Source organism: Mustela erminea, chromosome 9 (genome assembly GCF_009829155.1).
Source record: "Mustela erminea isolate mMusErm1 chromosome 9, mMusErm1.Pri, whole genome shotgun sequence".
Lineage (NCBI taxonomy): Eukaryota > Metazoa > Chordata > Mammalia > Carnivora > Mustelidae > Mustela > Mustela erminea.
Window position 1 is genome coordinate 86,041,967 of NC_045622.1, and position 24,301 is coordinate 86,066,267.

Genomic DNA, 24,301 nt, shown 5'->3' on the forward strand with positions numbered 1-24,301 from the left:
CGCCCTCATTTTGCATGAATTTAGTGCTTTCAGTCCCCATATTAACTCTGGGAGATCATTGTTTCTTGCCCATTTTGCACATGCAAAGTTGGGACTCAGAAATGGTAAGTAACATGCCAGCACATAGACATCTGATGACTGGCAGAGCTGGAGGTTGGACCCAGACTCTGACGCCAGCACTTACGGTTTTTCTAAGGTTCCATGTTGGCTTCTTCGCCTTTCGATGCGAGGAGAACTCTAGTGGGAGTCTTCTTTATTAATTGGAGTCTTCTTTATTAATTCTGGAGATTCCAAGATCTCTCTTGTGTAGTGCATTTTCCCAAAGAGCTCATGGTATTTTTATAGGCTTTTAAAGTGACCCCCCCCCCAATATCCCCTTCTAGGGAAAAGACAGGTATTGACCTTCTTTTAATATTCAGAGCAGGTGTACCTGCAGAGGAAAAGTTATACACTCCATTCCAGGTTTGTGAAAATTCTAGGTGCATGAAGTTGGTACCATGGACTTCCATCACTAGACTTTTTTGAGTTGTTCTCGATGGACATGGCTGGGCTTTGCTTCCCCCACACATCTCCTCTGGTTCCCCAGTGGCCTGGGAGGACATTGGAGAGGCAATTGTCCCTGGTCAGGAGTACAGGGTAGGGGTCAAGATGATTCCAAGAGCTGCTTAGGATCATTTATTAAAAAATGCTGGGGCTCCCATCCTAGAGAAGGGACAGCCAGGAGCTTCCGAAGTATTTACTGATATTGGAGAATTGGGTGGATTAAAAAAAGAATTCTTTGTTATGGTAAAATAACCCGTCCCATTTCGGGGACATTTGACATCTTTAGACAATTAATACTGCAACCTATCTTAGCAGCAACAGTTTATTTTCAGTGACAATAAAAGCTGTGACTCTTTTTGGCTTTTTTGTTTTGGGATTGGAAAGCGATATTACAGGAAGCTGGCATCTGCTGCTCAAGAGAGGGGAGTGCTCTCTAGGATGACCCGCGTGAACAGCGGTAGCGCTCAGAAAGCAGCTGAAAGTTGACCGATGACCAGCATGGCTCCTCCGGAGACCGTCTTCTCACCATCAGCTCAGACATTCCATGTGGGGAGCTTCCTTTCCGGGGCTTTCCTGTGTGGAGCTCGGGGTTTATGTCAAGAGCAGGGGCCAAGAGCGCTGGCAGCTTCCTTAGCCCTCTTTCTGCTCTTCAGAGCATACCGCCAGATTGGTGTTGATGAGATTTTTCAAGGATTTCCGAGACCCGACTCTGCACTTCAGGCAGTGGCATATCTTGCAGCATTTCAGCATTTCGGACCCAGGAAATTTAAAAAGACTTTGAGCAGAAGGTCTAAAAATTGGGAAACAGTGTGTTCTCTGACAGCATGAATAATGGGTTGACTGTACCAACTCTCTTGCTCTCTTTGTCCTTTTCTGTTTACTCACTTAGAAACCCGATGTCCTGACCACTGGTGCGGGTAATCCAGTCGGAGACAAACTCAATGTTATGACATCAGGGCCCCGGGGTCCCCTTCTCGTTCAGGATGTGGTGTTCACCGATGAAATGGCTCACTTTGACCGGGAAAGAATCCCTGAGAGAGTCGTGCACGCCAAAGGAGCAGGTGAGAGCCATGTTTGTTTGTCGTGAAAGGATTGTTGCACAACACCTGGGTTAAAAATTCCTTCTCACAGGCTTGGAGCTCTTTAATAGAAGTGGCAAATCTCCATTCCTGGGAGAAAGGGAAAAAAAAAATGTCCATTGGGAGAGGAACTCGTAATTAAATGATGATTAGTTCTCCGGATTGAACATGAGATATTAAATATTTTAGTAAAAACGACAGTGATCTTCCTTTTCTTCCCTCCTGCGCTTTTTTTTTTCCCCGTGTGCACTTTTGTGAAGAAATAAAAATATGAAAATGCAGAACACGGCATGCTGAAATCCTAGCTAGATTTAGATGGTGCACTGACGGGATACATACTGGAGTGAACGGTGCAAAGTTGAGGATGATTGTGTTAGGGGGTGGGTTTGTAGTGATTATTCCTTTTTTGTCCAAAAGTTGTGTAAAACTTTTTATCTTGCTTTTATTGCAGAAACGCAACATAGGGTAATGTTTAAAAGAAAGCTGAAAACTCAGTTGGACAAGAAAGCTTGATAGAAAGAAAGAACACGTTTGTCTCCTAGCTCCTTGCTCTGACTCCCAGTTAGAACTTTCTAGTTTCTTTATTTTTTCCTTCCATCTTCTCCAGCTTTTTCTGTGTGGCTTTTCTATCAAGGCTTTGGTATGCTGTTCAGTTTGTAGTTTGGCCTGTGGTGTCTTCCTGAGTGTTTTATTGTTCTTTTCATTCCCTGTGTTTTCTCTTCTTCCCCCTGTTCTTCTCTTTCCCTCCCGGCTCCTCCCTGTGATTCCAGACCACCTCAGGCCCTGTGTCTTTGGCCAGCCTTGACCCACTACTTCTAGCCCCACTCATCTCTCCTTCTTCTTGGTTCCAGCTGCATAGCACTCAGTGTCGCACTGAGGGCTTTGCATTTTGCCTCCATCATTTTGTGTTTGGACATCTATCTCTCCTTTCTCCGGTCATCTTGGAAGCTCCCAGAAGGCCAGTGCTGCATCATCCATTTCTCATCTCCCAGATGCCCAATGAGGGCCTATCGAGTGGTCTGCAATGGTCTCATGATGAGGATTTCTGTGTCTTTCTCATTAGGGGCTTTTGGCTACTTCGAGGTCACTCATGACATTACCAGATACTCCAAAGCGAAGGTGTTTGAGCATATTGGAAAGAGGACTCCCATTGCTGTTCGATTCTCCACTGTCGGTAAGTCTGTCTGTCTGCGTGACTGGCATTGCGATCACTCAACCGTGTACCTTCTTCAGGGCATTTATAACTACATTGCAAGGAAGGCATATTAGAAGATAGAGGGACGCCTGTGTGGCTCAGTTGGTTAAGCAGCTGCCTTCGGCTCAGGTCATGATCCCAGCGTCCTGGGATCGAGTCCCACATCGGGCTCCTTGCTCAGCGGGGAGCCTGCTTCTCCCTCTGCCTCTGCCTGCCATTCTGTCTGCCTGTGCTTGCTCTCTCCCCTTCTCTCTCTCTGATAAATAAATAAAATCTTAAAAAAAAAAAATTAGAAAATAGAAAAAAAACACTTCTCCAAATGATAGCCAGGTTTTACAGTACAAAAAAAAAAATCTGAGACATGCCGAAAGTTCCTTTAAATTCTGTTTGTTTGAGGTCTTAGGAAATCACACCAGGCACAGGCCAGCACTGCAGTTCTGTAACATTTGGAAAGAATTTTCCTACAAGTGGTTGCCTCAGATGGAAACGTGGAGTGGGGCACTTACTCAGCAACCGCAATAGCTGCCCTTTATCAGGAATTAACTCTGTGCCATCTGTGATTAAGTGCTTTATAGACATTAGCTGTAATCTCATCTGTAGATCTACTTTGCAAGGTGGGGTTAATTCTATTTCAGAAGTGCAGTGATTTTTTCAGTAGTGCTAGTATGAGTTAGATCTATCATGCCACCTCTCAACACCCGACAATGCATGATTAATGCTGTTTCTCTTCAGTCTGTGCATTTTTAAAATACTGTGGATTCAAAAGTAAATGACATTAAGAATAAAATCTATATTTTCACTCATTTTCTTAACCTTAACCTCACAATTTCCACTACTCACTGATTCTCCTTGTTTGCTAACTTAATCTTTATAAGTATTTTCTTTATTTTCATCTAAAATTTAATTACCTTTTAAACAAACCTATCTAATGTTAAATGGATAATCCTTTTAGCTTTTACAGTTACGTACTCTTTTATTACTCTAATGAATTCTTTTGTTTAATTGGTAGACTTTTTATTTTTTTTAATTTTTATTTATTTATTTATTAAAAGATTTTATTTATTTATTTGACAGAGAGAGAGAGAGAGATCATAAGTAGGCAGAGAGGCAGGCAGAGGGGGTGGGGGAAGCAGGCTCCCTGCCGAGCAGAGAGCCTGATGTGGGGCTCGATCCCAGGACCCTGAGATCATGACCTGAGCCGAGGGCAGAGGCTTAACCCACTGAGCCACCCAGGTGCCCCTGATTTCCCTTTTTAGAAGTAGATTGGAGAGGATAGATCCCAGTGTTTCTTCATGACTTTAGGTTTCTTGGATGGCAAGTACTCTGGCTTATCCTTCATTTTTCCCATTTGAATTTTCTAGCTGGAGAGTCAGGCTCAGCGGACACAGTTCGGGACCCTCGTGGGTTTGCTGTGAAATTTTACACAGAGGATGGTAATTGGGATCTTGTTGGAAATAACACCCCCATTTTCTTCATCAGGGATGCCATATTGGTAGGTGATAAAGTATATTGCACTCTACAAATGTTTGATTTAAATTGATTTCAAACACTCTGTTTTGACTGGCATTTAAAGAGAAGCCCCAAGAAAAGCAGGAGGAGAATTTGGGTTGGCTGGATTGCCTTTTTAAGCACATTTTTCTGTATTTAATAACTTTTTATAAAATCTAATAATGGTTACCATTGGTCTTCAGTTTGGCATTTCAAGATTCACTGACTTCATGGGAATAGTCCAGTTTTCTTTGTAGGGCCTGGAAGATTAACAAAAAGAGGCACTTTGCCATGGAAACATGTAGAGGGTAAATTTCATTTTAGGGTTTGGCAGTGTAAAGTTCTAGGATTATCTTGTTCTGAGTTACAATCTGCAGACCTAGTCATAGGCAATGTATAATGTAAGACACCATAATTCCTATAAACTTAGTTTTGGGACTTTTTTCTCTTTTTCTGTTTAGTTTCCATCCTTTATCCATAGTCAAAAGAGAAACCCTCAAACACACCTGAAGGATCCCGACATGGTCTGGGACTTCTGGAGCCTGCGCCCCGAGTCTCTGCATCAGGTGGGAACTCTTCTTTTTCACTCTGCTGTAATGTTTCACCTGAACTCTGCCTCATCATGTGGTTCTCCAGTGTTGGCTCTCTCATTGGACTTGATTTCTGACTTTCTCTTTGGGAGGCTTTCTCGGATTTCTTGGCCCTGAAGAGTTTTATGATGACTGATTTTGTTAATCTTCCCCCGCTCATAGACCTTAAGTTATGCTAGAAACATTATCAGTTGATATTTAGCAATATTAAGGATTAAAGTCTCTAGTACGAAGTAAAGCTGTTATAGTAGTGAAAGAAGGGAAGAGTGTTACCAAACGTATTTACTGTGAAAACAGATTTTGAATAAGTTAGGCTACTTTTCCAGATTTGTTTTTCCTTGTCTTCACTGAATTCTGAGCCATGAGGTTAATGATTGACATGTCATTCTGCTTTAAAATTCTTGTTATTTTGTGTAAATGATACTAATGACAACCTTTCCTATGGGAACTTGCTTAGTGAGTTCCATGGCATCTAGAGATTCTTGGAAAACTTAGTAATATCTTTAAAAAAATCTAGGATGTTTTGATTGAAACTGAGAAATGTTAGGCTTTATTTTCCTGTTCCTTTAGGTTTCCTTCCTGTTCAGTGATCGAGGGATTCCAGATGGACACAGGCACATGAACGGATACGGATCGCATACTTTTAAGCTGATCAATGCGAAGGGAGAGGCAGTTTATTGCAAATTCCATTATAAGGTACATGTTGCCTTTGGGGGAGACGGTACAAGGCTTCTGCCACCCATGTTTCTTTACTCCTGAGGATTGGGCGAAGAACAAGGCCCCTTCTCGCCTTTCCCTTACCTCCACTCTGAAGACCGAGAGGTACTGGTCCAGGTGACTTGGACCAGGACTCCAATGTTGGCTCTGCCCAAGTGAACAGATGCCCGCTGCCCAGTTAAGGGAACCGTGTGGGCTCTCTTTGGTCTCCTTTTTCCATGTGGCCGGAGGGTAGGAGTACTCAGCTACTACCAATGGTTAAGCTTTCTTCTCGTTCAGGACCCCGGGAGCAATGCGTAAATATTTGGGAAAATGCTCCTTTAATGCTGGTTCTCTGGCTTAATGTTCTGGTGCTGGCAGGTGAATATCCACTCTCCCTGAAGAGGGAAGACCTAAGGTTTTGGCTCCTCAAATGAGAGGAGATAGTATAGGCCTCCAGGCTATGTGAAAGATTTCTACCAGGTTTAGCCTAGCTTTCTAGACTTCTTTGTGGGCATTTAGAATCAAGCCTTAACAGAGTAAAGCAAATCTTGCTGCTAGCTAGAGAGACTCGAGATTTTCTGTGCTTTGTGTTTCCTAGCCCTGAGTCATTGTGCTGAACATAGACATCTTCTGTGGTCCCGGAAGGGACTATGGCAGAAATGGGGCCTTCCTTTCTCTAGTATCAACCTCACCATCACTTTCAGTCTGATGCTATCTTTCCAGAAACATTTCTCCTAACTTTTTTTTAACTTATCCATCCATTTATTTAGCATTTATTGAGGGTGTATTATGAACAGGGCAAAAAAAAGTAAAATCAGTTACAAATGTAAAATAATAAAAATTGTTTTTTTCATTTCCTTTCATATAATCATATCAAATAAGTTACCTTTGGGGGAAGTTTTGAGAACATTTTAATTAATTGAAGTGTTTTAAAGAGCTCTCTCATAATGATCTTGGCATTTGTTACAATAAGTAATAGTCTCAGAGAACTCTAGAAGGTATTTTAAAAAGTATCTGGTTGCCTAAGAACATGTTTCCAAATACTACTGCTAAAATAAGCACAGAACAGTCATGGACTTGGGACAAATATAGTCTCCTTAATGGTATCTATCCCAAGACCTGTTTCCTTCTGTCTTGTCTTAATCTTTATCTGAACAACTTATGTAGGTATATCAAACAGGAAAACGGTCTCCCTTCTTTATACTTATAACTTGGATATATAAGCTTTGGTGGGTGACAGTTTTAAGCAACAGTTGTCCCATTGGCTTGTAGCTGCCAAAGGGAGCAGTGTTGTGTCACTGAGAGCAAGGGCTAAATGACTATGTCTGGGGCACCTATGTGGTGGTAGCTTTGCAGGCAGACCAGTTGTGAATTCAGATCTTCCCTTTTCTAGGTAATGCTGACCTGGTCATCTTACTAAAAGGTCTCTGTGCTCCAGCTTTGTCACTGGGAAATTGGGATAATAATAGTACCTGTCCACGACCCTGGAAGGATTGGATTGCTTATGGGCCTGTTGAGCAGAGGGCCCTGGGGTAGCCCAAGACCTACTTGGATATTTCAATCTGGATTATTCTGACCTATGACTAGTCTTTTCTAGGCCCAAGGGATTCAGTTAAAATCAGAAAGGTATTGCAGTATTATTGCTCAATTTAATGTATTAGCTCTCTGGATGATCTGCAGATGGTGACCTCCATTTTTAAATCTGGAAGGTGACTACTTCTGCTCCTCCTGTAGAAAGAAGGGTTCCAGTCTTGCCACCAGCTAGAGAGACTCGAGATTTCTGTGGTAGAGATTCAGAGTTGACTTTGCTGAGGAAATCTTTCCATGCTTGGCTTGTGGGGATCTTTCAGAATAAGATACAGGAGAGAATCTGTTGAAAAGGCAGTATGGTGTGATAGTAGGAGCATTAGTGAAAGTGACTAAGTTAGTTGGCTCTTCATGGCTTGCTTGGGAAGTCAGAATACTAATTTTGCCTGCTCGTAGGTAGAGAACTGGTTCAGAGTGGCTCTATTGAAGTTCTTTTCAGCTCTGTGAACTATGATCCTATGATTTCTGAAAAAAAATAAAAGGAAGAGAGTAGGGGTGGAGGGTTGCTGGCTAGCACAATTTCAATAATTGAGCTGAGCTATTATAAAACAGGAATTAAAAAACTTACTTCCTGCAAAATATTTGCTTATTTTAAAAATATTTTTTTATTTTATTTTTTTCTGATTTGAAAAGTAACATGAGTGTAAAAATTCAAATAACCACTCTGGAAAACAGTTTTGAAATTCCTCAAGAAATTAAATGTAGAATTACCATGTGACCCGGCCACTGTATTTTGAGATAAGTACTAAAAAAACCACTGAACTGGACACTTTAAAATGGTTAAAGTGGTACATTTTATGTTGTGTGTATTTTATGCCAAAAATTTCTTGGCTTTTCTGAAGACAGTAGTACAACATTCCTTATATGGGTGAGAAATTGAAAATAAATTAAATGTTAATAGTTAAAAAAATTCAGATGATACAGGATACAGAAAGGGAAAGATAGGACTAATTTTAAATGTGAAATGTATATACAGATTCCCTGGGCATTTAAAAGAATCAGGATAACCAAATGGAATTTCTTATTGGTGAATTCCCATTTGTATCAGATTTGAACAAGGAAAATCCATTCTGAGTTGTATTCCTTGTCATCCTTCAGTGCATAACTGATGAAAGTTCCATAAGTTTGCCAGGACATTTCAGTTTGAGCTGCTTTCTTTCATTCTGTAGACTGACCAGGGCATCAAAAACCTTTCTGTGGAAGACGCTGCAAGACTTTCTCAGGAAGATCCTGACTACAGCCTGCGGGATCTTTTCAATGCCATTGCCACCGGCAACTACCCCTCCTGGACATTTTACATCCAGGTCATGACTTTTAATCAGGCAGAAACCTTTCCATTTAATCCATTTGATCTTACCAAGGTGAGTATGTTAACAACTAAATTGTTTTCTTTCTTTCTTTTTTTAAAAAATATTTTATTTATTTATTTGACAGAGAGAGAGAGATCACAAGTAGGCAGAGAGGCAGGCAGAGAGAGAGGGGGAAGCAGGCTCCCTGCTGAGCAGATGCAGGGCTAGGTCCCAGGACCCTGAGGTCATGACCTGAGGTGAAGGCAGAGGCTTATACACTGAGCCACCCAGACGCCCCTCAATTGTTTTCTTTTTTAACTCTCTTTGTACCTAATTTTACAAATTCCAGTCAAGTATTTGTAACAATAGAGAAGTTATGTACGAAATACAGTGCAGCCACTTTGCAGTTTCCTGGCCTGTGCATCTCACTTCTAATTCCTTTTTGCTGAGTTCATTGAGTTCCTTGAAGTGGATTGATCTCTCATTATCAGCAGGGAACAGAGCTGGAAAAGCTGATGTCCTTGTTTACTGTTTACGGTTGTGAAAGATGTAACCAGATGTAACCATGTTTACTGTTTACGGTTGTGAAAGATGTAACCAGTGCACTCACCTGAAGTTCTTTTCACTTTACTAGATTAAAAATTATTTTCACTTATTATTGTTGGCTTCATTATATTAGAAAGTTGTTTTTTGTTGTTGTTAAGATTTTATTTATTTATTTGAGAGTGAGCAAGCAAGTGCTCATAAGGCGGGTGAGGGTAAGGACATAGAGAGAGGGAGAAGTTGACTCCCTGCTGAGCAGGGAGCTTGATGTGGGGCTCAATCCCAGGATCCCGGGATCATGACCTGAGCCAAAGGCAGATGCTTAACCAACTTGAGCCACCCAGGTACCTCAAAAACTGGTATTTTTTAATAAGTATGTTAATTTCATTTAGTTGGTTGTTTGGTAATTGTGAATATGACATTTATTTTTAGATTTGGCCTCACCAGGACTATCCTCTTATCCCAGTTGGTAAACTGGTCTTAAACCGGAATCCAGTTAATTACTTCGCTGAGGTTGAACAGTTGGCATTTGACCCAAGCAACATGCCACCTGGCATTGAGCCCAGTCCTGACAAAATGCTTCAGGTAAGCTTGGTGGAGTGAGATCTTCTGAGACAGGCGTGCAGGTGTGTGCATGGGTGATTGTGCGGATGCGTGTGCGCACGCACATACACACGCTCTAATTTGGCATGACCTATATATAAAGAATTAACTAGAACATCACTTAAATGTTATTCAGTCTGGGTCCTTAGTTCCTGTGAGTCTGATGGAAGAATACTGTACTGATGTTACAGTATTACAGAATAAAGCAAATTTCATAGTATGCTAAGACTTTGATATTTAGTCTTTTAATTTAAAAGAAGAGAAATGCCTCAGATATTTGTAGAGTAAAGCACTCTTCATTCAGTCTGTCATTGATGGGAGGAAATATCATTAACTGGTTAGTATAACTCGATTTATTTCCTCTCCCATGGTGATGCTTGAATTTTTCCATCTGTAAAAAGAGACTGGAGATGGTTTTTATGAACTGAACATATGTCACCAGTGATTGAAGGCAATGGGTTAATTTAGCTGTTTGTCTCAGTCATGTTTCTACGCATTCACTCTTTTTTCCATCATTCTCCATTAGGCTCTTCAAGAGTAGAAAAAGTGAAAAATACTTTTTTTGGACCAGAAATCAGTAGGAAAATAATTGGCTTAATAATTATTGAGTAAATCAATCTCTTGTGTTTTTGGACTCTGACCATGAAGCAGAGGTGAAGGATTATTACCCAAGATCAGGCCACAGTGGCTGATGGCTACTTCTTATGTAAGCATCTGACTCTGGTTCAGGTGTCACTCTCCATGGAGACAAGCTAATATTCCATTATTTTTTTAAGATTTTGTTTTTATTTATTTGACAGAGAGAGCACACAAGCAGGGGGAGTGGCAGGCAGAGGGAGAAACAGGCTTCCTGCTAAGCAGGGAGCTGGATATGGGGCTGGATCCCAGGACCCTGGGATCATGACCTGAGCCAAAGACTGTTGCCTAACCAACCCGAGCCACCCAGGTGCCCCTCCGTTATTATTATTATTGTTTTTTAAATTTTTATTAACATATAATATAGTATTAGCCTCAGGGGTACAGGCCTGTGAATCGTCAGGCTTACAAACTTTACAGTATTATTTTTTTTTAATAGTAACTTTTCTGCTTTGACATTAGGAACATCTAAGGCTTTTAAAGAAAATAAGCTTCTCATTAGCTTTTAGTTCAGTTTAACTAACGTATAGATCTGTATCACGCGCACACACACATATATACACACATACACACACACACACACATTTTTATTTATTTATTTATCTATTTATTTATTTGTTTTAGAGAGAGAGAGAGAGAGAGATAACCCACATGTGAGGGGAAGGAGCAGAGGGTGAGGGAGCGAGAATCTTCAGCAGGCTCCATTTCCCAGAGTGGAGCCTGATGTGGGGCTCGATCTCACAACCTCGAGATCATGACGTGAGCCAGAATCAAGAGTTGGATGCTTAACTGAGCCACGCAGGTGCCCCTTAACTAAAAGAAATTGAATACCTCTCTGCATATGATAGACTGCTGTGGCTGCGATAACATATAAAAACATAAGATAACTATAATATAAAGCAGAATGTCATGTGAGTTAGGAGAAATCTTGTCTGTTAGGAGGATGATGACAAAGTTTCAAGAATGAGGTAGCATTTGAGATGGCTTTTAAAGAATGGGTAGGATTTCAGTTTTCAGCAGAGATAAAATGGGGCAGGAGAGAGGCCTGAGTACAGGCGGACCATGTTGGGTGTGTTTCTGTAAACAGTCACTTTTTCCTAGAGTGGAAGAAGTAAGATTGGGTACATTGAGCATCAGTCAGAGGGGACTTCAGTGCTTGAGTAGAAGTTTGTACAATTGTCCCTTTCGGTTTTGAGAAATGTGATGTGTGCATATCAAGTAGAGTCAGTCCAGTTGGTGAACGGGAGGTCAGGGAATAGAGAAGGAGAGCCAAGCAGCTCACAGAGCACAGGAAGGAGCGCTTGTATGAAAGGAGTAAAGGAGGCTAAGCCCTGGGACCCTGGGCATCCAACTTGCCCTGCCTTGGGGTTGGAAGGGAGCTGAACCTGAAGGAGGTTACTGGGATTTGCCAAGGCATGAACTTGTCATGGTAGAGCTTGTCAGGGTAGAACTTGTCAGGGTAAAGCTAAGCCTATATAACCCTGGTATTGAGGGAATAGGTTGAAGAACAAATAGTATCCAAATTCTCTTCATGATCCAGGTCACCATGGCTCTCTGGGGCCACAGTGAGACATGGAGACAGTTAACAACACTGAGTCATACAGTTAGAAGACCTGAGAAGCACTGGGTGGAGGCCTCGGCCCAGGGCAAAGGACCACAGATCATATCCATGTTCTCTGCAACAAAAAAACCAAGCGTCTGAGACATTTCATTTGAAACTGTTGGGAAGAGGGTCCTGAGAAAAGATGATAAACTGAAATCATGCAATTCTATTAGTGAATTGAATTGTATGAATGAATCCTATAATTTCTGTCAGTATTAACTTGGCTGTGGCAAACATATTTTAAATTTATGTGCTGTCTTCTTGTTGGTTGTTTTTTTTTTTTAAGTGTGTTTAAAAAGTGAAAGGGCTTTATTTAGTAGGTGTGGTCAAGATATCAGTCCCTGGCTCAGTTGTTTTAGAACATACGTCATTTAGTTGTGAGTTCCGACGCCAGGGAGGATGTGAGAAGCCATACGTACAGCACGGAAGGACTGCTGGGCTTACTTAGCTGAAAGTGGGCAGCCAGGTGGGGGACTTTGAAATCACTCTGATGGGAACTAAAGAGCATCTGAGGGTGACAGTGGCTGTATGGTCATGAACAATGTTCTCCATTACCTTTCAACAAGATCATGTTATTAAACTTTAAAGTGTTACCCAAAGTGGTAAGCCAGATCGCAGTGGAAAGGACATGGATTCCAATCAGTGGAGTGCTAGCAAATATATTTTACAATATGAATACATCCTTAAGAATGGGAAATAATATAAGACAGGGCACTAATTTGTTATTTGAGGAGAAAAAAAAGAGTTCTCTTCTGGAACAGGTGTGAAGATTCGTGGCTGTTTGGCTGTGTGACGGGGAAGATTAAGGACTGTTCAGTTCGGGAGAACTCAGGAGATTGAAACTTGGCTCTTTTGCGGGGCTCCGCAGGGTTTGGTGGTAATACTCTAGAGAGTGCTTCGTGCTTGATGTTTGAGAAGCAAGTGTGAAGACCATTCTGTTGTGTGTGTGACCGCACACAGCGCCTGTTTCATTTTTAACTGTAGGGCCGCCTTTTTGCCTATCCTGATACTCACCGCCACCGCCTGGGACCCAACTATCTTCAGATACCTGTGAACTGTCCTTTCCGTGCTCGAGTGGCCAACTACCAGCGTGACGGCCCCATGTGCATGCTGGACAATCAGGGTAGGCCTCAGATGTCTGGGAGACGGGGTGGGGAGCCTGAGGGTGCCGCTGAGCAGAGGGTGGGGGAGGCCCTGCCAGGCCCATGGTCTTCGGGCTCCTCCTCTGCGAAGACGACCAAGGGAACCTTCTACTCCCTGAAGCAGGGATGGTTTAAACTGCCCGAAGACTCTGTATTTTTTACCTATTTGATATGTTTAATCAAGAGTTCCCATCTCAGATTTTCCTTGCCGTCCATCAGATCATGGATGGTGGAAGAAAGGTCTTTCATGGCTGTTGAAGAGTAGCATTCAGCTTTAGGGGTTAGGTTTCAAAGACTTTTCACAAAGTGGACAGTTCCTTATCACTCTTGGATCACTAGGACTTAAGACTTTTGGAAGTGCAAAGGCAAGAGATCCTGTTTCTTGTTTTCGTTGTAATTGGCTGGGCCAAGGGGGAAGAGACGTAGGTGGGGTTTTGAGGGCATGGGGCAGGTTAGAATAAAGGAGACAGAGTAAATCAAGGAATTCTCCCTCACTTTTTTTTTTTTTTTTGAAGTGGATATAGTTGAATTCATGTAAATCAAATGGTGAGATGAGATGCTACTGCATTTTGTTCTTTGGAGCCCATTCATAAAATTTATGATTTTTTTCTTTTAACTACTCTCTTTGGTGCCCATGTACAAACAGCCTTTATTTTTTATTACTTGTTCTAATTAGAGAATGTTTGATTAATGTTTTTTCCTTTTAATGCTCTCTAGTTTAATATCGATCTTAATCCCCCCCCCCCCCCCATTTAGGGCACATTTGTTTTAGTAATAGCCTGCTTACAGTGATCCCTTCAGAAAATGTACTAATGATTTATATTTATAGCCATAGATGTCTGTATTCAAACAATGTTTGCTTTTCTCTGATACAAATAATACATTGTGCCCTAGAGAAAATTTGGAGAAGAGAAGGGGAGAATAAACCCACTTACAGCCCCAACACTCAGAGGCCATAACTGTTGCATTTTGCTTTATTTCCTGCCAGTTTTCTCTGGGACTATTTTTCAGAGACTTAAGATTATTTTGTTTATATGATTTTGTGCCTTGCTTTTGTTACCATTTTGACTAAGCCTTTTTTATGTATTTAATGAGTTTACTTGTTCACTAACTGATTACATCAGGAATTTGCAGTACTTCTCCCTGAGATTTGCAGAGCTCAGGGGATGTGCTGTTGCCCAAAGTAACTGATATTTCCTGTGTCGGTCTTCCACATTTTTATTCTAAAGTGATTTCTTCCTTTCATATTCTGCAGTCCTTTCATTCCCGAGATTGGCTGTATTGGAGAGGTTCATGTATATTCTGGAACTTCATTAATAAGTACTTGCTTCACGTTTATCCTTCTTGTTCACCATTATGGTGGCATATGTGTGAAAAAACTATTCAAAGATATATTTTGACACACCCTTTGCCTACTTTTAAAAGCCAAGCATTTGGGTTGTGCTCTTGAAGTTTAATGACAGAGCTTAATTGTTCCCAGTAGTCAGTGACTTGAAGACAACTCCCACTTTGAGGAAAGGTCAGAACTCATTTGGAGGTAGAATTTTAAAATTACTCAAATTGGCACATTTCAAAAAGTTAATTCTTAGTGTGGAAGACCATTGTGGTGGCTGGTTGTTGGAGCACTTTGCCTTCCAGATAGGTAACGCTGACCTGGAATGAATCTCCAGGGCTAATGATCAGGCCCCATAATAGTATGGAGCCTTCCTTCTTCCTACATGCCCTTGATGCCTTGATGGGTGTGATCTGTAGGCACCTTGATTATCCACTCTGCATAATCTGTCCTGGCAGTGAGCTGGTTAAAATTCCAACCTCAGACTGGTTTGTTCAAAACACTCAAGAGGTTTCTAGGCCACTCCTGCTTAGGCAGCATGTGCTTAGGCAATTCAACCTTCAGCCAACATCAGCTGAAGCAGTTAGGAAAATAAATATGCCAGAATTTAAAAAAAAAAAAAGGCCTTTTAATTTATTCCAGAAGTCAGAAAATATGTTTTGATTGCATTTGTCATAACTTCTTCTGTAAGTCCAGATAAATGAGTGCAGCCATACTAGAAATATCAAATTAAAGGACTAAAGTCCTTTTTTATTTACTTGTGGAAGGAAGTGAAAGTGAAGCTAGAATTGAATAAAGTCGTAGTCAATAAAGGAAAGATATTCTGAGAATCTTAATAACCTTGAAGAAATAGTGAAATAGAGTTCTGTAATAGGAGTGTAGTCTGTGCTGGAATGGAAGAAAGCAGACAGATCCCAGATCCCAGCTCTAGTACTAACCACCACGTGACCGTGCCCAGGCAGTTAGCATTTCAGGGCTTGGTTTATCTGTGTCTGTATATTGAAGGAGCAGAGCTAGAACTTTCAGTTGCTCCCCAAGATTCTGTGATTCAGTATTTGAATTGAGCCCAATCCCAAATGAAATGCTCAGATTTGAAATGCATCTTTGGGTCTCATCTTCTGTGGGGGCCAAATCAAACCTGTATAAATATATTTGTACCAGTAAGCAGCAAAAGATTTTCAAGATCAGATCACTTGAAGTGTTCAAGAAAACTTAAGATCTCTTCATTAAAACTCAGAGTGAGACTGCCCATGAGAGCATTTGGAAGGTGGCATTATTCTCTAGGAATCTGAGTCCTGCCTATAGCTAAATAGGAGATGTTAAAAATGGCACGTGCATGCATATGAATTGTGTGTGTAAACGCATGCATGTGTGTCAGGATATACATGTAGATGTGATCGCCACTTGAATTATATCTTACTACATTGACTGCTTGTAGACTTAATTCATTCTTCACCTCCCCAAGTGAATCTGTGTGCTTTTCTTTTGAAGGTGGTGCTCCAAATTACTACCCCAATAGTTTTAGTGCTCCGGAACAGCAGCCTTCTGCCCTGGAACATAGCAGCCAGTGCTCTCCAGACGTGCAGCGCTTCAACAGTGCCAACGAAGATAACGTCACTCAGGTAAGAGAGAATCGCAAGCAGACTCCACACTGAGCACAGAGCCCGATGTGGGGCTTGATCTCACAACCCTGAGATCATGACCTGAGCCGAAATCCAGAGGCAGACGCTTAACTGATCGAGCCACCCAGGCTTCCCCAATTTTCCCCTCTTAAGGTGTCTAATATGTCTTAAATTGAATTCACAGAAGACATCTCTAATCATAAGTCAGTGCCTTTATTAGATGGAGTTGAAGTGTTGTGTTTCTGTGCTCTTTCAGTATAAGGTATGGAGACTTCTTTCGGTTCCCCCAAATTTTGTTGAAGGGATTATAGGTGGGGCCACTGGGGAAGCAGTGACGCATGGAAATGTAAGAAATGTGTAAATAAAGCTTAAGTAAAACCGCTTCTGAGAAGCCAGGCAGGACAGCCCAGATTTAAGGGACTAGAACAGGATTCACAGTAGCACTAGGAGCCTCCATAGCAAGAGTGTGGCTGTGTCCACTGGAGGGCGCACTGGTCACCAGCACTGTTCTGGGGACTGAACCACTCTCCACCTGTCGGCTTCTATTTTTCAGTACCAGTTGCTTATTCTTACCGTGTCCTCCTGACTTCCTCCTCGCTTCCTCATAGCTTCTGTTTTAACATTGCTGTGGCTTTGCTGTGACCTTGGCCTAACTCTTCTCTATGGCTTCTTTTTCCATATATTACTTTTTCGGGGGACCTTTTTTCACTGTCTCTCTCTCTCTCAGTACTTCCTTGTTAGATTCTAGAGAGAGGGAGTCGAATTGATTTGACTGATGTTTTCACTCTAGGCTGCATCATTGACCTTTGACCAGCCTGTGGCTACCCGCCCAGGTCAAGTGCCCTTTCTGATCACCGATAGCTGTCCGAGTGAGGTTCTCTCGGTGGGTGCACTGAAAGAGACCCTGTCACTTTAAAGAGGAGCCTCCTCATTAATGTGTCCAGTACAACTTAGACCCCACACAAGAGAAAAAGGAGATTTAAAAGTCCTATTGTCCTAGAGCTCGGTTTGGGTGGTTGGTGTTAAACTTATTATTTAAATTAGAATAGGAACTGTATCTACTTTTTCAATTTATAAATGTGGGTTCTAAGTAAAAGATATTTAAATACATGAATTAATTCACCATGAAGACATCTTTATTTGAAAGGGATGCTTGCATAGTAGGATATAAACCAGATTTAGATGAAATGAAGCATCTTCTAAAAGCCTTTTGTAGTTACTGCATTATTTTTAGTGATGCTGATGATACCAATATATTGTACTACAGTCCCTACCTTTCAAAGAATTTTGCCTGCATGAGGCCTGCTCTGGTGTTAAACTAGCTAATACTACCTCTGCAAACATTAATTTAGATAATATATATATATATATATAAAGAGTGGAGAAATATATATGCAGTTTATCTAACTAACGGCCCATGTCCAGAATATGTAATGAACTCCTACAGAGCAATGAGAAAAAGACCAAGGAATAGAAGATAGGCAGAGACTTGAACAGGCACTTCACAGAAGACAATATCCAAATGACTGAAAAACATACAGGGAAGTGGTTTATCTCTATAGTTAGCAGGGATGTGCAAAGTGAAACCACAAAGAGATAGCACTACCTAGGCACCAGAGTGGCTAGAATTAGGACTGGCCACGCCAAGTGTTGAGAGAATGAGAAACAACGCTCTCTTTCCTGTGAGTGTAAATTAGTTTAGCTGTTTTGGGAAGCTGTGTCTCAGTATCCAATCAAGCTAAACACGTGTGTGTCTTTTGACCCTGGTAAAGTACACTGTTATGTAGGAACCCAATAGAAATGTAGACATGTGAGCACCGGAACACATGTGCAAGACTGTTCCTGTTTCGCAGATGTTCAGCGAGAGCTTAGATAAGCACATTTGCCAGAACACATTGAAAATATGAGAAGTCAAAAGAATTGCATTTGGGGATGCAGTTGGAGAAAGGGGGATAATGACCGGGAGGAGGGTCTGGTGGGGAGATTTCTGAGGTGTAAGTGATGTTCCTTCCTTCTTTATCTGGGTGGTGTTTGTGTAGTATGTTCACTGGGAAATCATTGAACCCGCACTTAGGGTTGTTGCCCTTTACTGTAGGGCTGTAACACTTAAATTAAAAAGCTTACGGAAGAAGAAAAATCATTCTCTCACTTTGCATATACTAGTAAAAATATCATGTTTCCTTTGAAAAGAATTTGGTCCTACGATCAAAATTCTATGGTTAGGTGTTGGAGCTGATAAAACCGTTTAGAATCTTTATCGGGTCAATGAAATTGAACAGCTGTCCTGTGTGTGGAGTCCATGCCCCTCTGCATTGAGCTGCTGAGCTGTGTGTACAGATGGTGGTTGCTAGCCAGGTGTAAGGCTGTGCAGATCAGAGCTCCCTGGAGACTTCCCCAGTTCGACTTCCAAGTCCCGCCTGCCTTTTGCCCGAGCAGCGTGACTGTGGAAGCCAGGCTCAGATGGGTAAGGAGACCGTACTACTTCTGTTGCAGCCACCGGCTGAGCTGTCCACCTGCTGAGAGAGGGGCCCTCTTTCTCTCTGTGTGTGTACATGTGCTTTTTTATTACTCTCTTGGAGCTAGATTAACCAGATCTCTGGGAGAGCAAGTATTTTATGTGAGTTTTATTGAGTGGTGTGTTGATAAATATTAACAGTTGTGTACAGGGGGCAAAGCCCTGGTTTATAGTGTTTGTCAGTTTTCCTTTTTTTTTAAGATTTAATTTATCTGAGAGAGAGAGAGAGAGCGTGCACAAGCAGGGAGAGGGGCAGAGGGAGAGGCAGAAGCAGACTCCTTGCTGAGCAAGGAGCCTGGCAAAGCCTCTGTCCCAGAACCCTTGAGATCATAACCTGAGCTAAAGGCAGCGGCTTAACGAACTGAGCCACCCAGATACCCTACAGTGTTTGTCAATCTTCTTGGTGACAATATTCCCTAGAGCTGATTCCAAGCTAGGAACATGGCATCACTATATCTGTGGCATTGGGACATGAGGTTCAGTATCACACTATTTTGTTCTATTTCTACTGTAGTAATACAGTAGACACAAATAATCTCAGGAACATAGGTAATAGTGTATTAGTTGGGAGAGCATACATTTTGAAGGTTTATTATTTTTGTTTATAATGTAATTTAACTAAGTATGTAAATTATACATATACATATAATTGAGTTTTTAATAACAACTGTGTTTTAACAACTCACAAAATTCTTAAAAAGATAACAATCCGCTCTCATAAGCAGGTGGGCTCCAGCACACCACTGAAACTGCAGGACCAATTTCCTGTTAGTTTGATGATAGATTGATGGAACATAGGAGGCCACACTTCTGTTTGTCATACATGGACATGCTAGATTAAAAAATAAAAAGAAAAGTAGTTGAGCTAACAAACAAAATTAAATCTCTGGGTTCTAGAAATGAAAAAGGAATCATAATAGTGCATGAACATCAAAGGTATATATATCATGGTGGGTAACCAGACTTGATTTACACCTTTATCAAGATTTTATGACTCCAAGGGGCTTGGAGTTTAGGCTGCAGACTCTCTGTGTGGCAGAGAGCTAGAACTGGCCTCTTGACCTGTGACATAATGATGAGAGTCAGGAACCGGCACTCCATGGGGAAAACTACCCACCAGACTGAGGCTACAGCTTGCCAGCCTGTGGGCTCTAGACTTCCTGAGAAATTGGGCATCCCTTCCTCTACTCTCCTCCTCTTAGGTGAGTTCTCTGCAGTGTTGTTCCACTTAGAACCACCTAGAAGTCCTGACCTGAGAAGCAATGAGTCAGCGAACCCTTTAGGCCCCTTTGCAGAAATGGTGAAAAAAATCACAAGACCCCTTAACAATTTTGACGCAGGTGATGGTTCTGTAGAAGATAACTCCTGTTGGAGATGAGTCCCAGGGAAGAATTATAATACAAGTGGGGAAATCCAGTGCCCTGAGAGATTGTACGTACCATAGGTGGAAGAATCATGTACATGCTAGAATAATATAAAAGGGCTTTAAAATAAGCATGTATACTGTATTCAAGGAGATAGAGACTGGGATATGAGCTACAAGATAAAAATAAGATATGGGAAAACAAAAATGAATAGATTTAAGAAAGAACCAAATAGATGTTTTTAGAAAAAAAAGTATAATCTTTCGAATAAAAATTTAACAGACTAAAGTATCTCAGTGGATGGTTAAGCAGTGTATTAGATACAGCTGAAGAGAGAATTAGTGAATTGGGGGATAAATCTGAGAAAATCCCCATAATGCAGTACTGTGATTGGATTGTGGTCATGTCCAAAGTTTGATTTTTTTAGTTTTTTATTTTTATTTTTTTAAGATTTTACTTATTTGACACAGAGAGAGATCACAAGTAGGCAGAGCAGCAGACAGAGAGAGGGGGAAGCAGGCTCCCCACTGAGCAGAGAGCCCAATGCAGGGCTTGATCCCAGGATCCTGAGATCATGACCCTAGCTGAAGGCAGAGGCCCAACCCACTCAGCCACCCAGGCACCCCCAAGGTTTGATTTTTTAAACCTTGGTTTCAAGTGTAAACTTTGTTCACATTTTTAAAAAATGTTTTTATGGCTTTGTATTTGATAACACACTTAGAAAAGCTATGAACATTTTGACATGTATGAATTTGATACTTTGGATAATTGGGTATTTTGGGACTTTATAAACATTAGTAGAACAGGATATAGGATGGTGCCTGGTACATTATAGGGACTTTATAAATAAATAGTGGTTGAATGAATGAATGAATGACATGTTAGAATAAAAATAATAGCTATTACTTAGAAATGGTTGATTTCAGAAGTGAGCAAAGCCCTTAGGACTCATCTATCTTACTTCTAATTTGCTATTTCTAATTTTAATTGATTGATATTCACGTTAGAGGCAAGCTTAATTGTACAGAGTTTCACTATTCACATGTGTCTTCTCCAAGGAAGTTTGGCTTCTGAAAAACTAAGGTATATATTAATGAATTAGGGTTTCTTCCTCTATGGTTCTGGATAAATTGAACAAAGGTTGTATCATGCTAAGTTTCCATTGATGATGGCTTGCCGGCTCTGGACATGTCTGTAGCAAGATGTGGTGGTATTCTTAATTGTAGGCTCTACTGCGTCTTTAGCTTATAAGAGACATCTAAACACTGACTGCAAAGGACATTACTCCAAGAAGCAGTTATGAGAGCCGTTGTCAACTGAATTCTCCCTGTTCCACAAAACAAAAAGTGAGGAACTCCATACAAATGACAGTTTTCGCTAGAATTATAACTTATCCTTCAATTCTAAACACTTTCTTATTACACCAATGAGAAGTTATTTTTTCATTTCAGAGGTGGCACATTGGGTGAGTTTTGTTCACAACAGACTGGTTATTTGAGTCTCTGCATCGTGCATTTTCCCTGCGCAGGTGCGGACGTTCTACACGAAGGTGCTGAATGAGGAGGAGAGGAAACGCCTGTGCAAGAACATTGCGGGCCACCTGAAGGATGCACAGCTTTTCATCCAGAAGAAAGCGGTGAGTGATACTTCAGCCGGCGGGTGACATCTGCTGGTCAGAGGAGAGAGTGCAGCTGTGTGAGAGAACCCTTAAGTGAATGTTGCTTCTGTTCTGCTTGAGCTAATTGGACTTAAAAAAAAATTAGCACTAATCTCTAGCCCACCTCCGATTTTTTGCTCTGCATGTTTTTTTCTCCAGGGAATGTGGCATAGCCTCTGATCTTTCAGTTCTTTGTCCAGTGTGTAATAATTGAGTTGAATTCAGGGTGAATTCTGTCCTACGCTCTTCATCGACTGCCACCAAGGTCTGTGCCAGAGTCAGGTCCAATATAAAAATGTGGGTCCTGCCCCAATTTTGCTTCAACTTTAGACGATAAGAAATACAGATTGCTTTTTGTGTGTGTGTGTTGCGAAGCTTGTCTAACCAATCGATATCATGACACCTGACCCTCCTTCAGAAGCAGCTAGAAACTTGGACTGTCTCTGGGGAGCACTGAGCCGCTGCCACATCAGGCTGAACTCCTGAGCAGAGGGGCCAGGGTATTTCTGATGGCAGCTCACTGTGCTGCGTGGAGCCTTCCCGCTCACAGTTTTTGGGGCCTGCCACAGGAGTAAGCTTCTTGGAAGTTGAGACAACCCTGCAGTTGCCTTCTGTCTTGGTCGCTGCTTCTCTGTTCAAAGGGACAGCTGGACCGGCATCTCTCTGGGATGTGTTCAAAGGCCTGGAGACAAGTACCAGCAGGCTGGGCACTTTCTCTGTAGGCAACGTTCTGTGTCTTTAACTGTCTCTCACAAGTGCGTGTCTAAAAATAACCTTTTAAACTGCGGAGATACTATTTACATGTTTCCCTCTGCAGCCAAGAGCTGGACGCTTGCTCTGTGAGGTTGGCGGGGGCGGGTTTTATCTCACTGTTGAGAACAAGTGGGACAGTGTGTAAGTAGCAGAATTGGCCTTGAATCCTTGGTCTTCTTCTCTTGCCTGTGCTGAAACTGTAAGGCTTCCTGGGGGTTCACGGTGCCCCCCTCCTGCTGTCCGCTCAGGATCAGCCCGTGGTTGGGAACTCCTGCTCGAAGTACGTGGAGTTGCCCAGCACGGGCCACCGTCTTTGTACACCTCACTTTAAAGTCAGGCGGTGTCTGGGCCCATCTCGTTCTACAAATCACTGTGACTTGTTGAGTCATCCTGAGGCCGGCTCCTTATGGGCAGCAAGTGCCACTCACCTCGTTCTCTGAGGTAGGTTTCATTATGTCACTCGTTTTGTGGGGAGTGGACACTGACGCTCAGAGGAATGACTTCTCCAAGGTTGCTCAGCCGGTCTGTGCCAGGGTTTCCCCCGAATCCTCAGTCTTACTCTGTGGTGTTATATGCTGCGTTGCTGTGCCTTCCTTCCTCCCCTACAGGGTAAACACTGTGCCAGGCATGCCGGAGGCCAGCCTAAGAGGGGGCTAGGGGCAGTTTACATTTTTGTCGTTTGGTTTTAGGTCAAGAACTTCAGTGATGTCCATCCTGACTATGGAGCACGCATCCAGGCTCTTTTGGACGAATACAATGCTCAGAAACCCAAGGTGAGCGCAGAGCAGCCCGGCGGGGGTAAAGGAAGGGTGTCCTGGATCAGACTGGGTTAGAAAGTGTGGTTTCCTTAGTGATGATTCTTCCCAGGGACAACTGTTAGATTTTCCAAGCTGTTCAGACACTCCCTTGCCAGGTAAAGAACTCACCTGCACAGCACACCGTCTTTGCTTTAGCTCCGGACCACATAAGGTCATGTAGGTAAATGCAGTTCCCAATGGTTATTATCTTCATGTGAGCATAAATTAAAGCCAAGAAGAACACCAGGCTGCTGCTGCTGAGTGAGTTAATTAACCTGCTGGTCTTGTTCTTTTAAAACAGAATGCGATTCACACCTTTATGCAGCATGGGTCCCACCTGGCGGCAAGGGAGAAAGCCAACCTGTGAGTCGGGGCCCCGGGCCTGCCCCAAGTTGCTCTCCATCTGAGAAGCAAACCATGGTGTTCACACACCTACCCACTCTTTGCCAGATAGAAGATTCTCCTGGGCTAGTTGCACAATCGCAAGCCATGTCTTTCAAATAATAATCCAGGTTTCTATCGCAAATAATGTAGCAGTGGCGTTTAGCGCTATTTCCCTGGGGGGGAATAAGGGTAGGGCTTAATAGTGGTAAAAAAGAAAACGTACTTGCTTTTGACAGTTGATTGGATTATTCACTTAAAATGACTAGAATGACAGTTTCTGGCAGAAATGTGATTTTATTTGATGAGAAGAAAATCTTGGTGAAATTAGTATGTTTACATATCATCTCATGGCCTTATTGTATAAAAATATGGCTGTAATTTGTATAAGAAGAAAAGATCACCTACTCAGTAATTTTCATTTCTCTCAGTTCTGTATAGGAAAAACACATTTAATGCATTGATGTCTTTTTGAAAATAATTTCACTGACATCATAGCTTAATGCTTACTCCTGCCTGGAACTGAACTTGGAATTACATCTATGCTCATATAGCATTGATTTTGCAACAGACTGATTTGTAATTGCTACATTTTTACAATAAAATAATCTGCACATAAGAAGAATGGCATTTGATTTCTTTGGGCTCCATATATAACTTGGACTCTTAGTCTGAATACCATGTATTTTTAGATGCTTACCCTTAAAACTGAGAATACCAATATTACAGGGATACCATATTATTTGTTTAAACCAGTGGCCTTCACACACAGTTTTCTAAGACACTCCGGACCAGAACTTTTCATCCTACTGGGAAAATAGCAAATTTTCCAACTTTGAAAGTTACTTAGATCTCTTGTCCATTAGTTCACTTCCTTATCTG

The 24,301-nt window shown here is 41.8% G+C and overlaps 1 protein-coding gene across 1 annotated transcript in view; it reads left to right on the forward strand.

The window, feature by feature from the left end:
* The window catches only part of CAT (catalase), a 38,321-nt gene extending 14,280 nt beyond the window's left edge, over positions 1-24,041 (forward strand). Inside the window, exons 2-13 of the mRNA XM_032357684.1 lie at positions 1,433-1,604; positions 2,686-2,796; positions 4,179-4,309; positions 4,767-4,871; positions 5,466-5,591; positions 8,351-8,542; positions 9,446-9,598; positions 12,840-12,978; positions 15,822-15,952; positions 21,360-21,467; positions 22,931-23,014; positions 23,340-24,041. Coding sequence (XP_032213575.1) covers positions 1,433-1,604; positions 2,686-2,796; positions 4,179-4,309; positions 4,767-4,871; positions 5,466-5,591; positions 8,351-8,542; positions 9,446-9,598; positions 12,840-12,978; positions 15,822-15,952; positions 21,360-21,467; positions 22,931-23,014; positions 23,340-23,405 — 1,518 coding nt within the window. The 3' untranslated portion in view covers positions 23,406-24,041. The remainder of the gene's footprint in view (positions 1-1,432; positions 1,605-2,685; positions 2,797-4,178; positions 4,310-4,766; positions 4,872-5,465; positions 5,592-8,350; positions 8,543-9,445; positions 9,599-12,839; positions 12,979-15,821; positions 15,953-21,359; positions 21,468-22,930; positions 23,015-23,339) is intronic.
* The last annotated feature ends 260 nt before the right edge of the window (positions 24,042-24,301 follow it).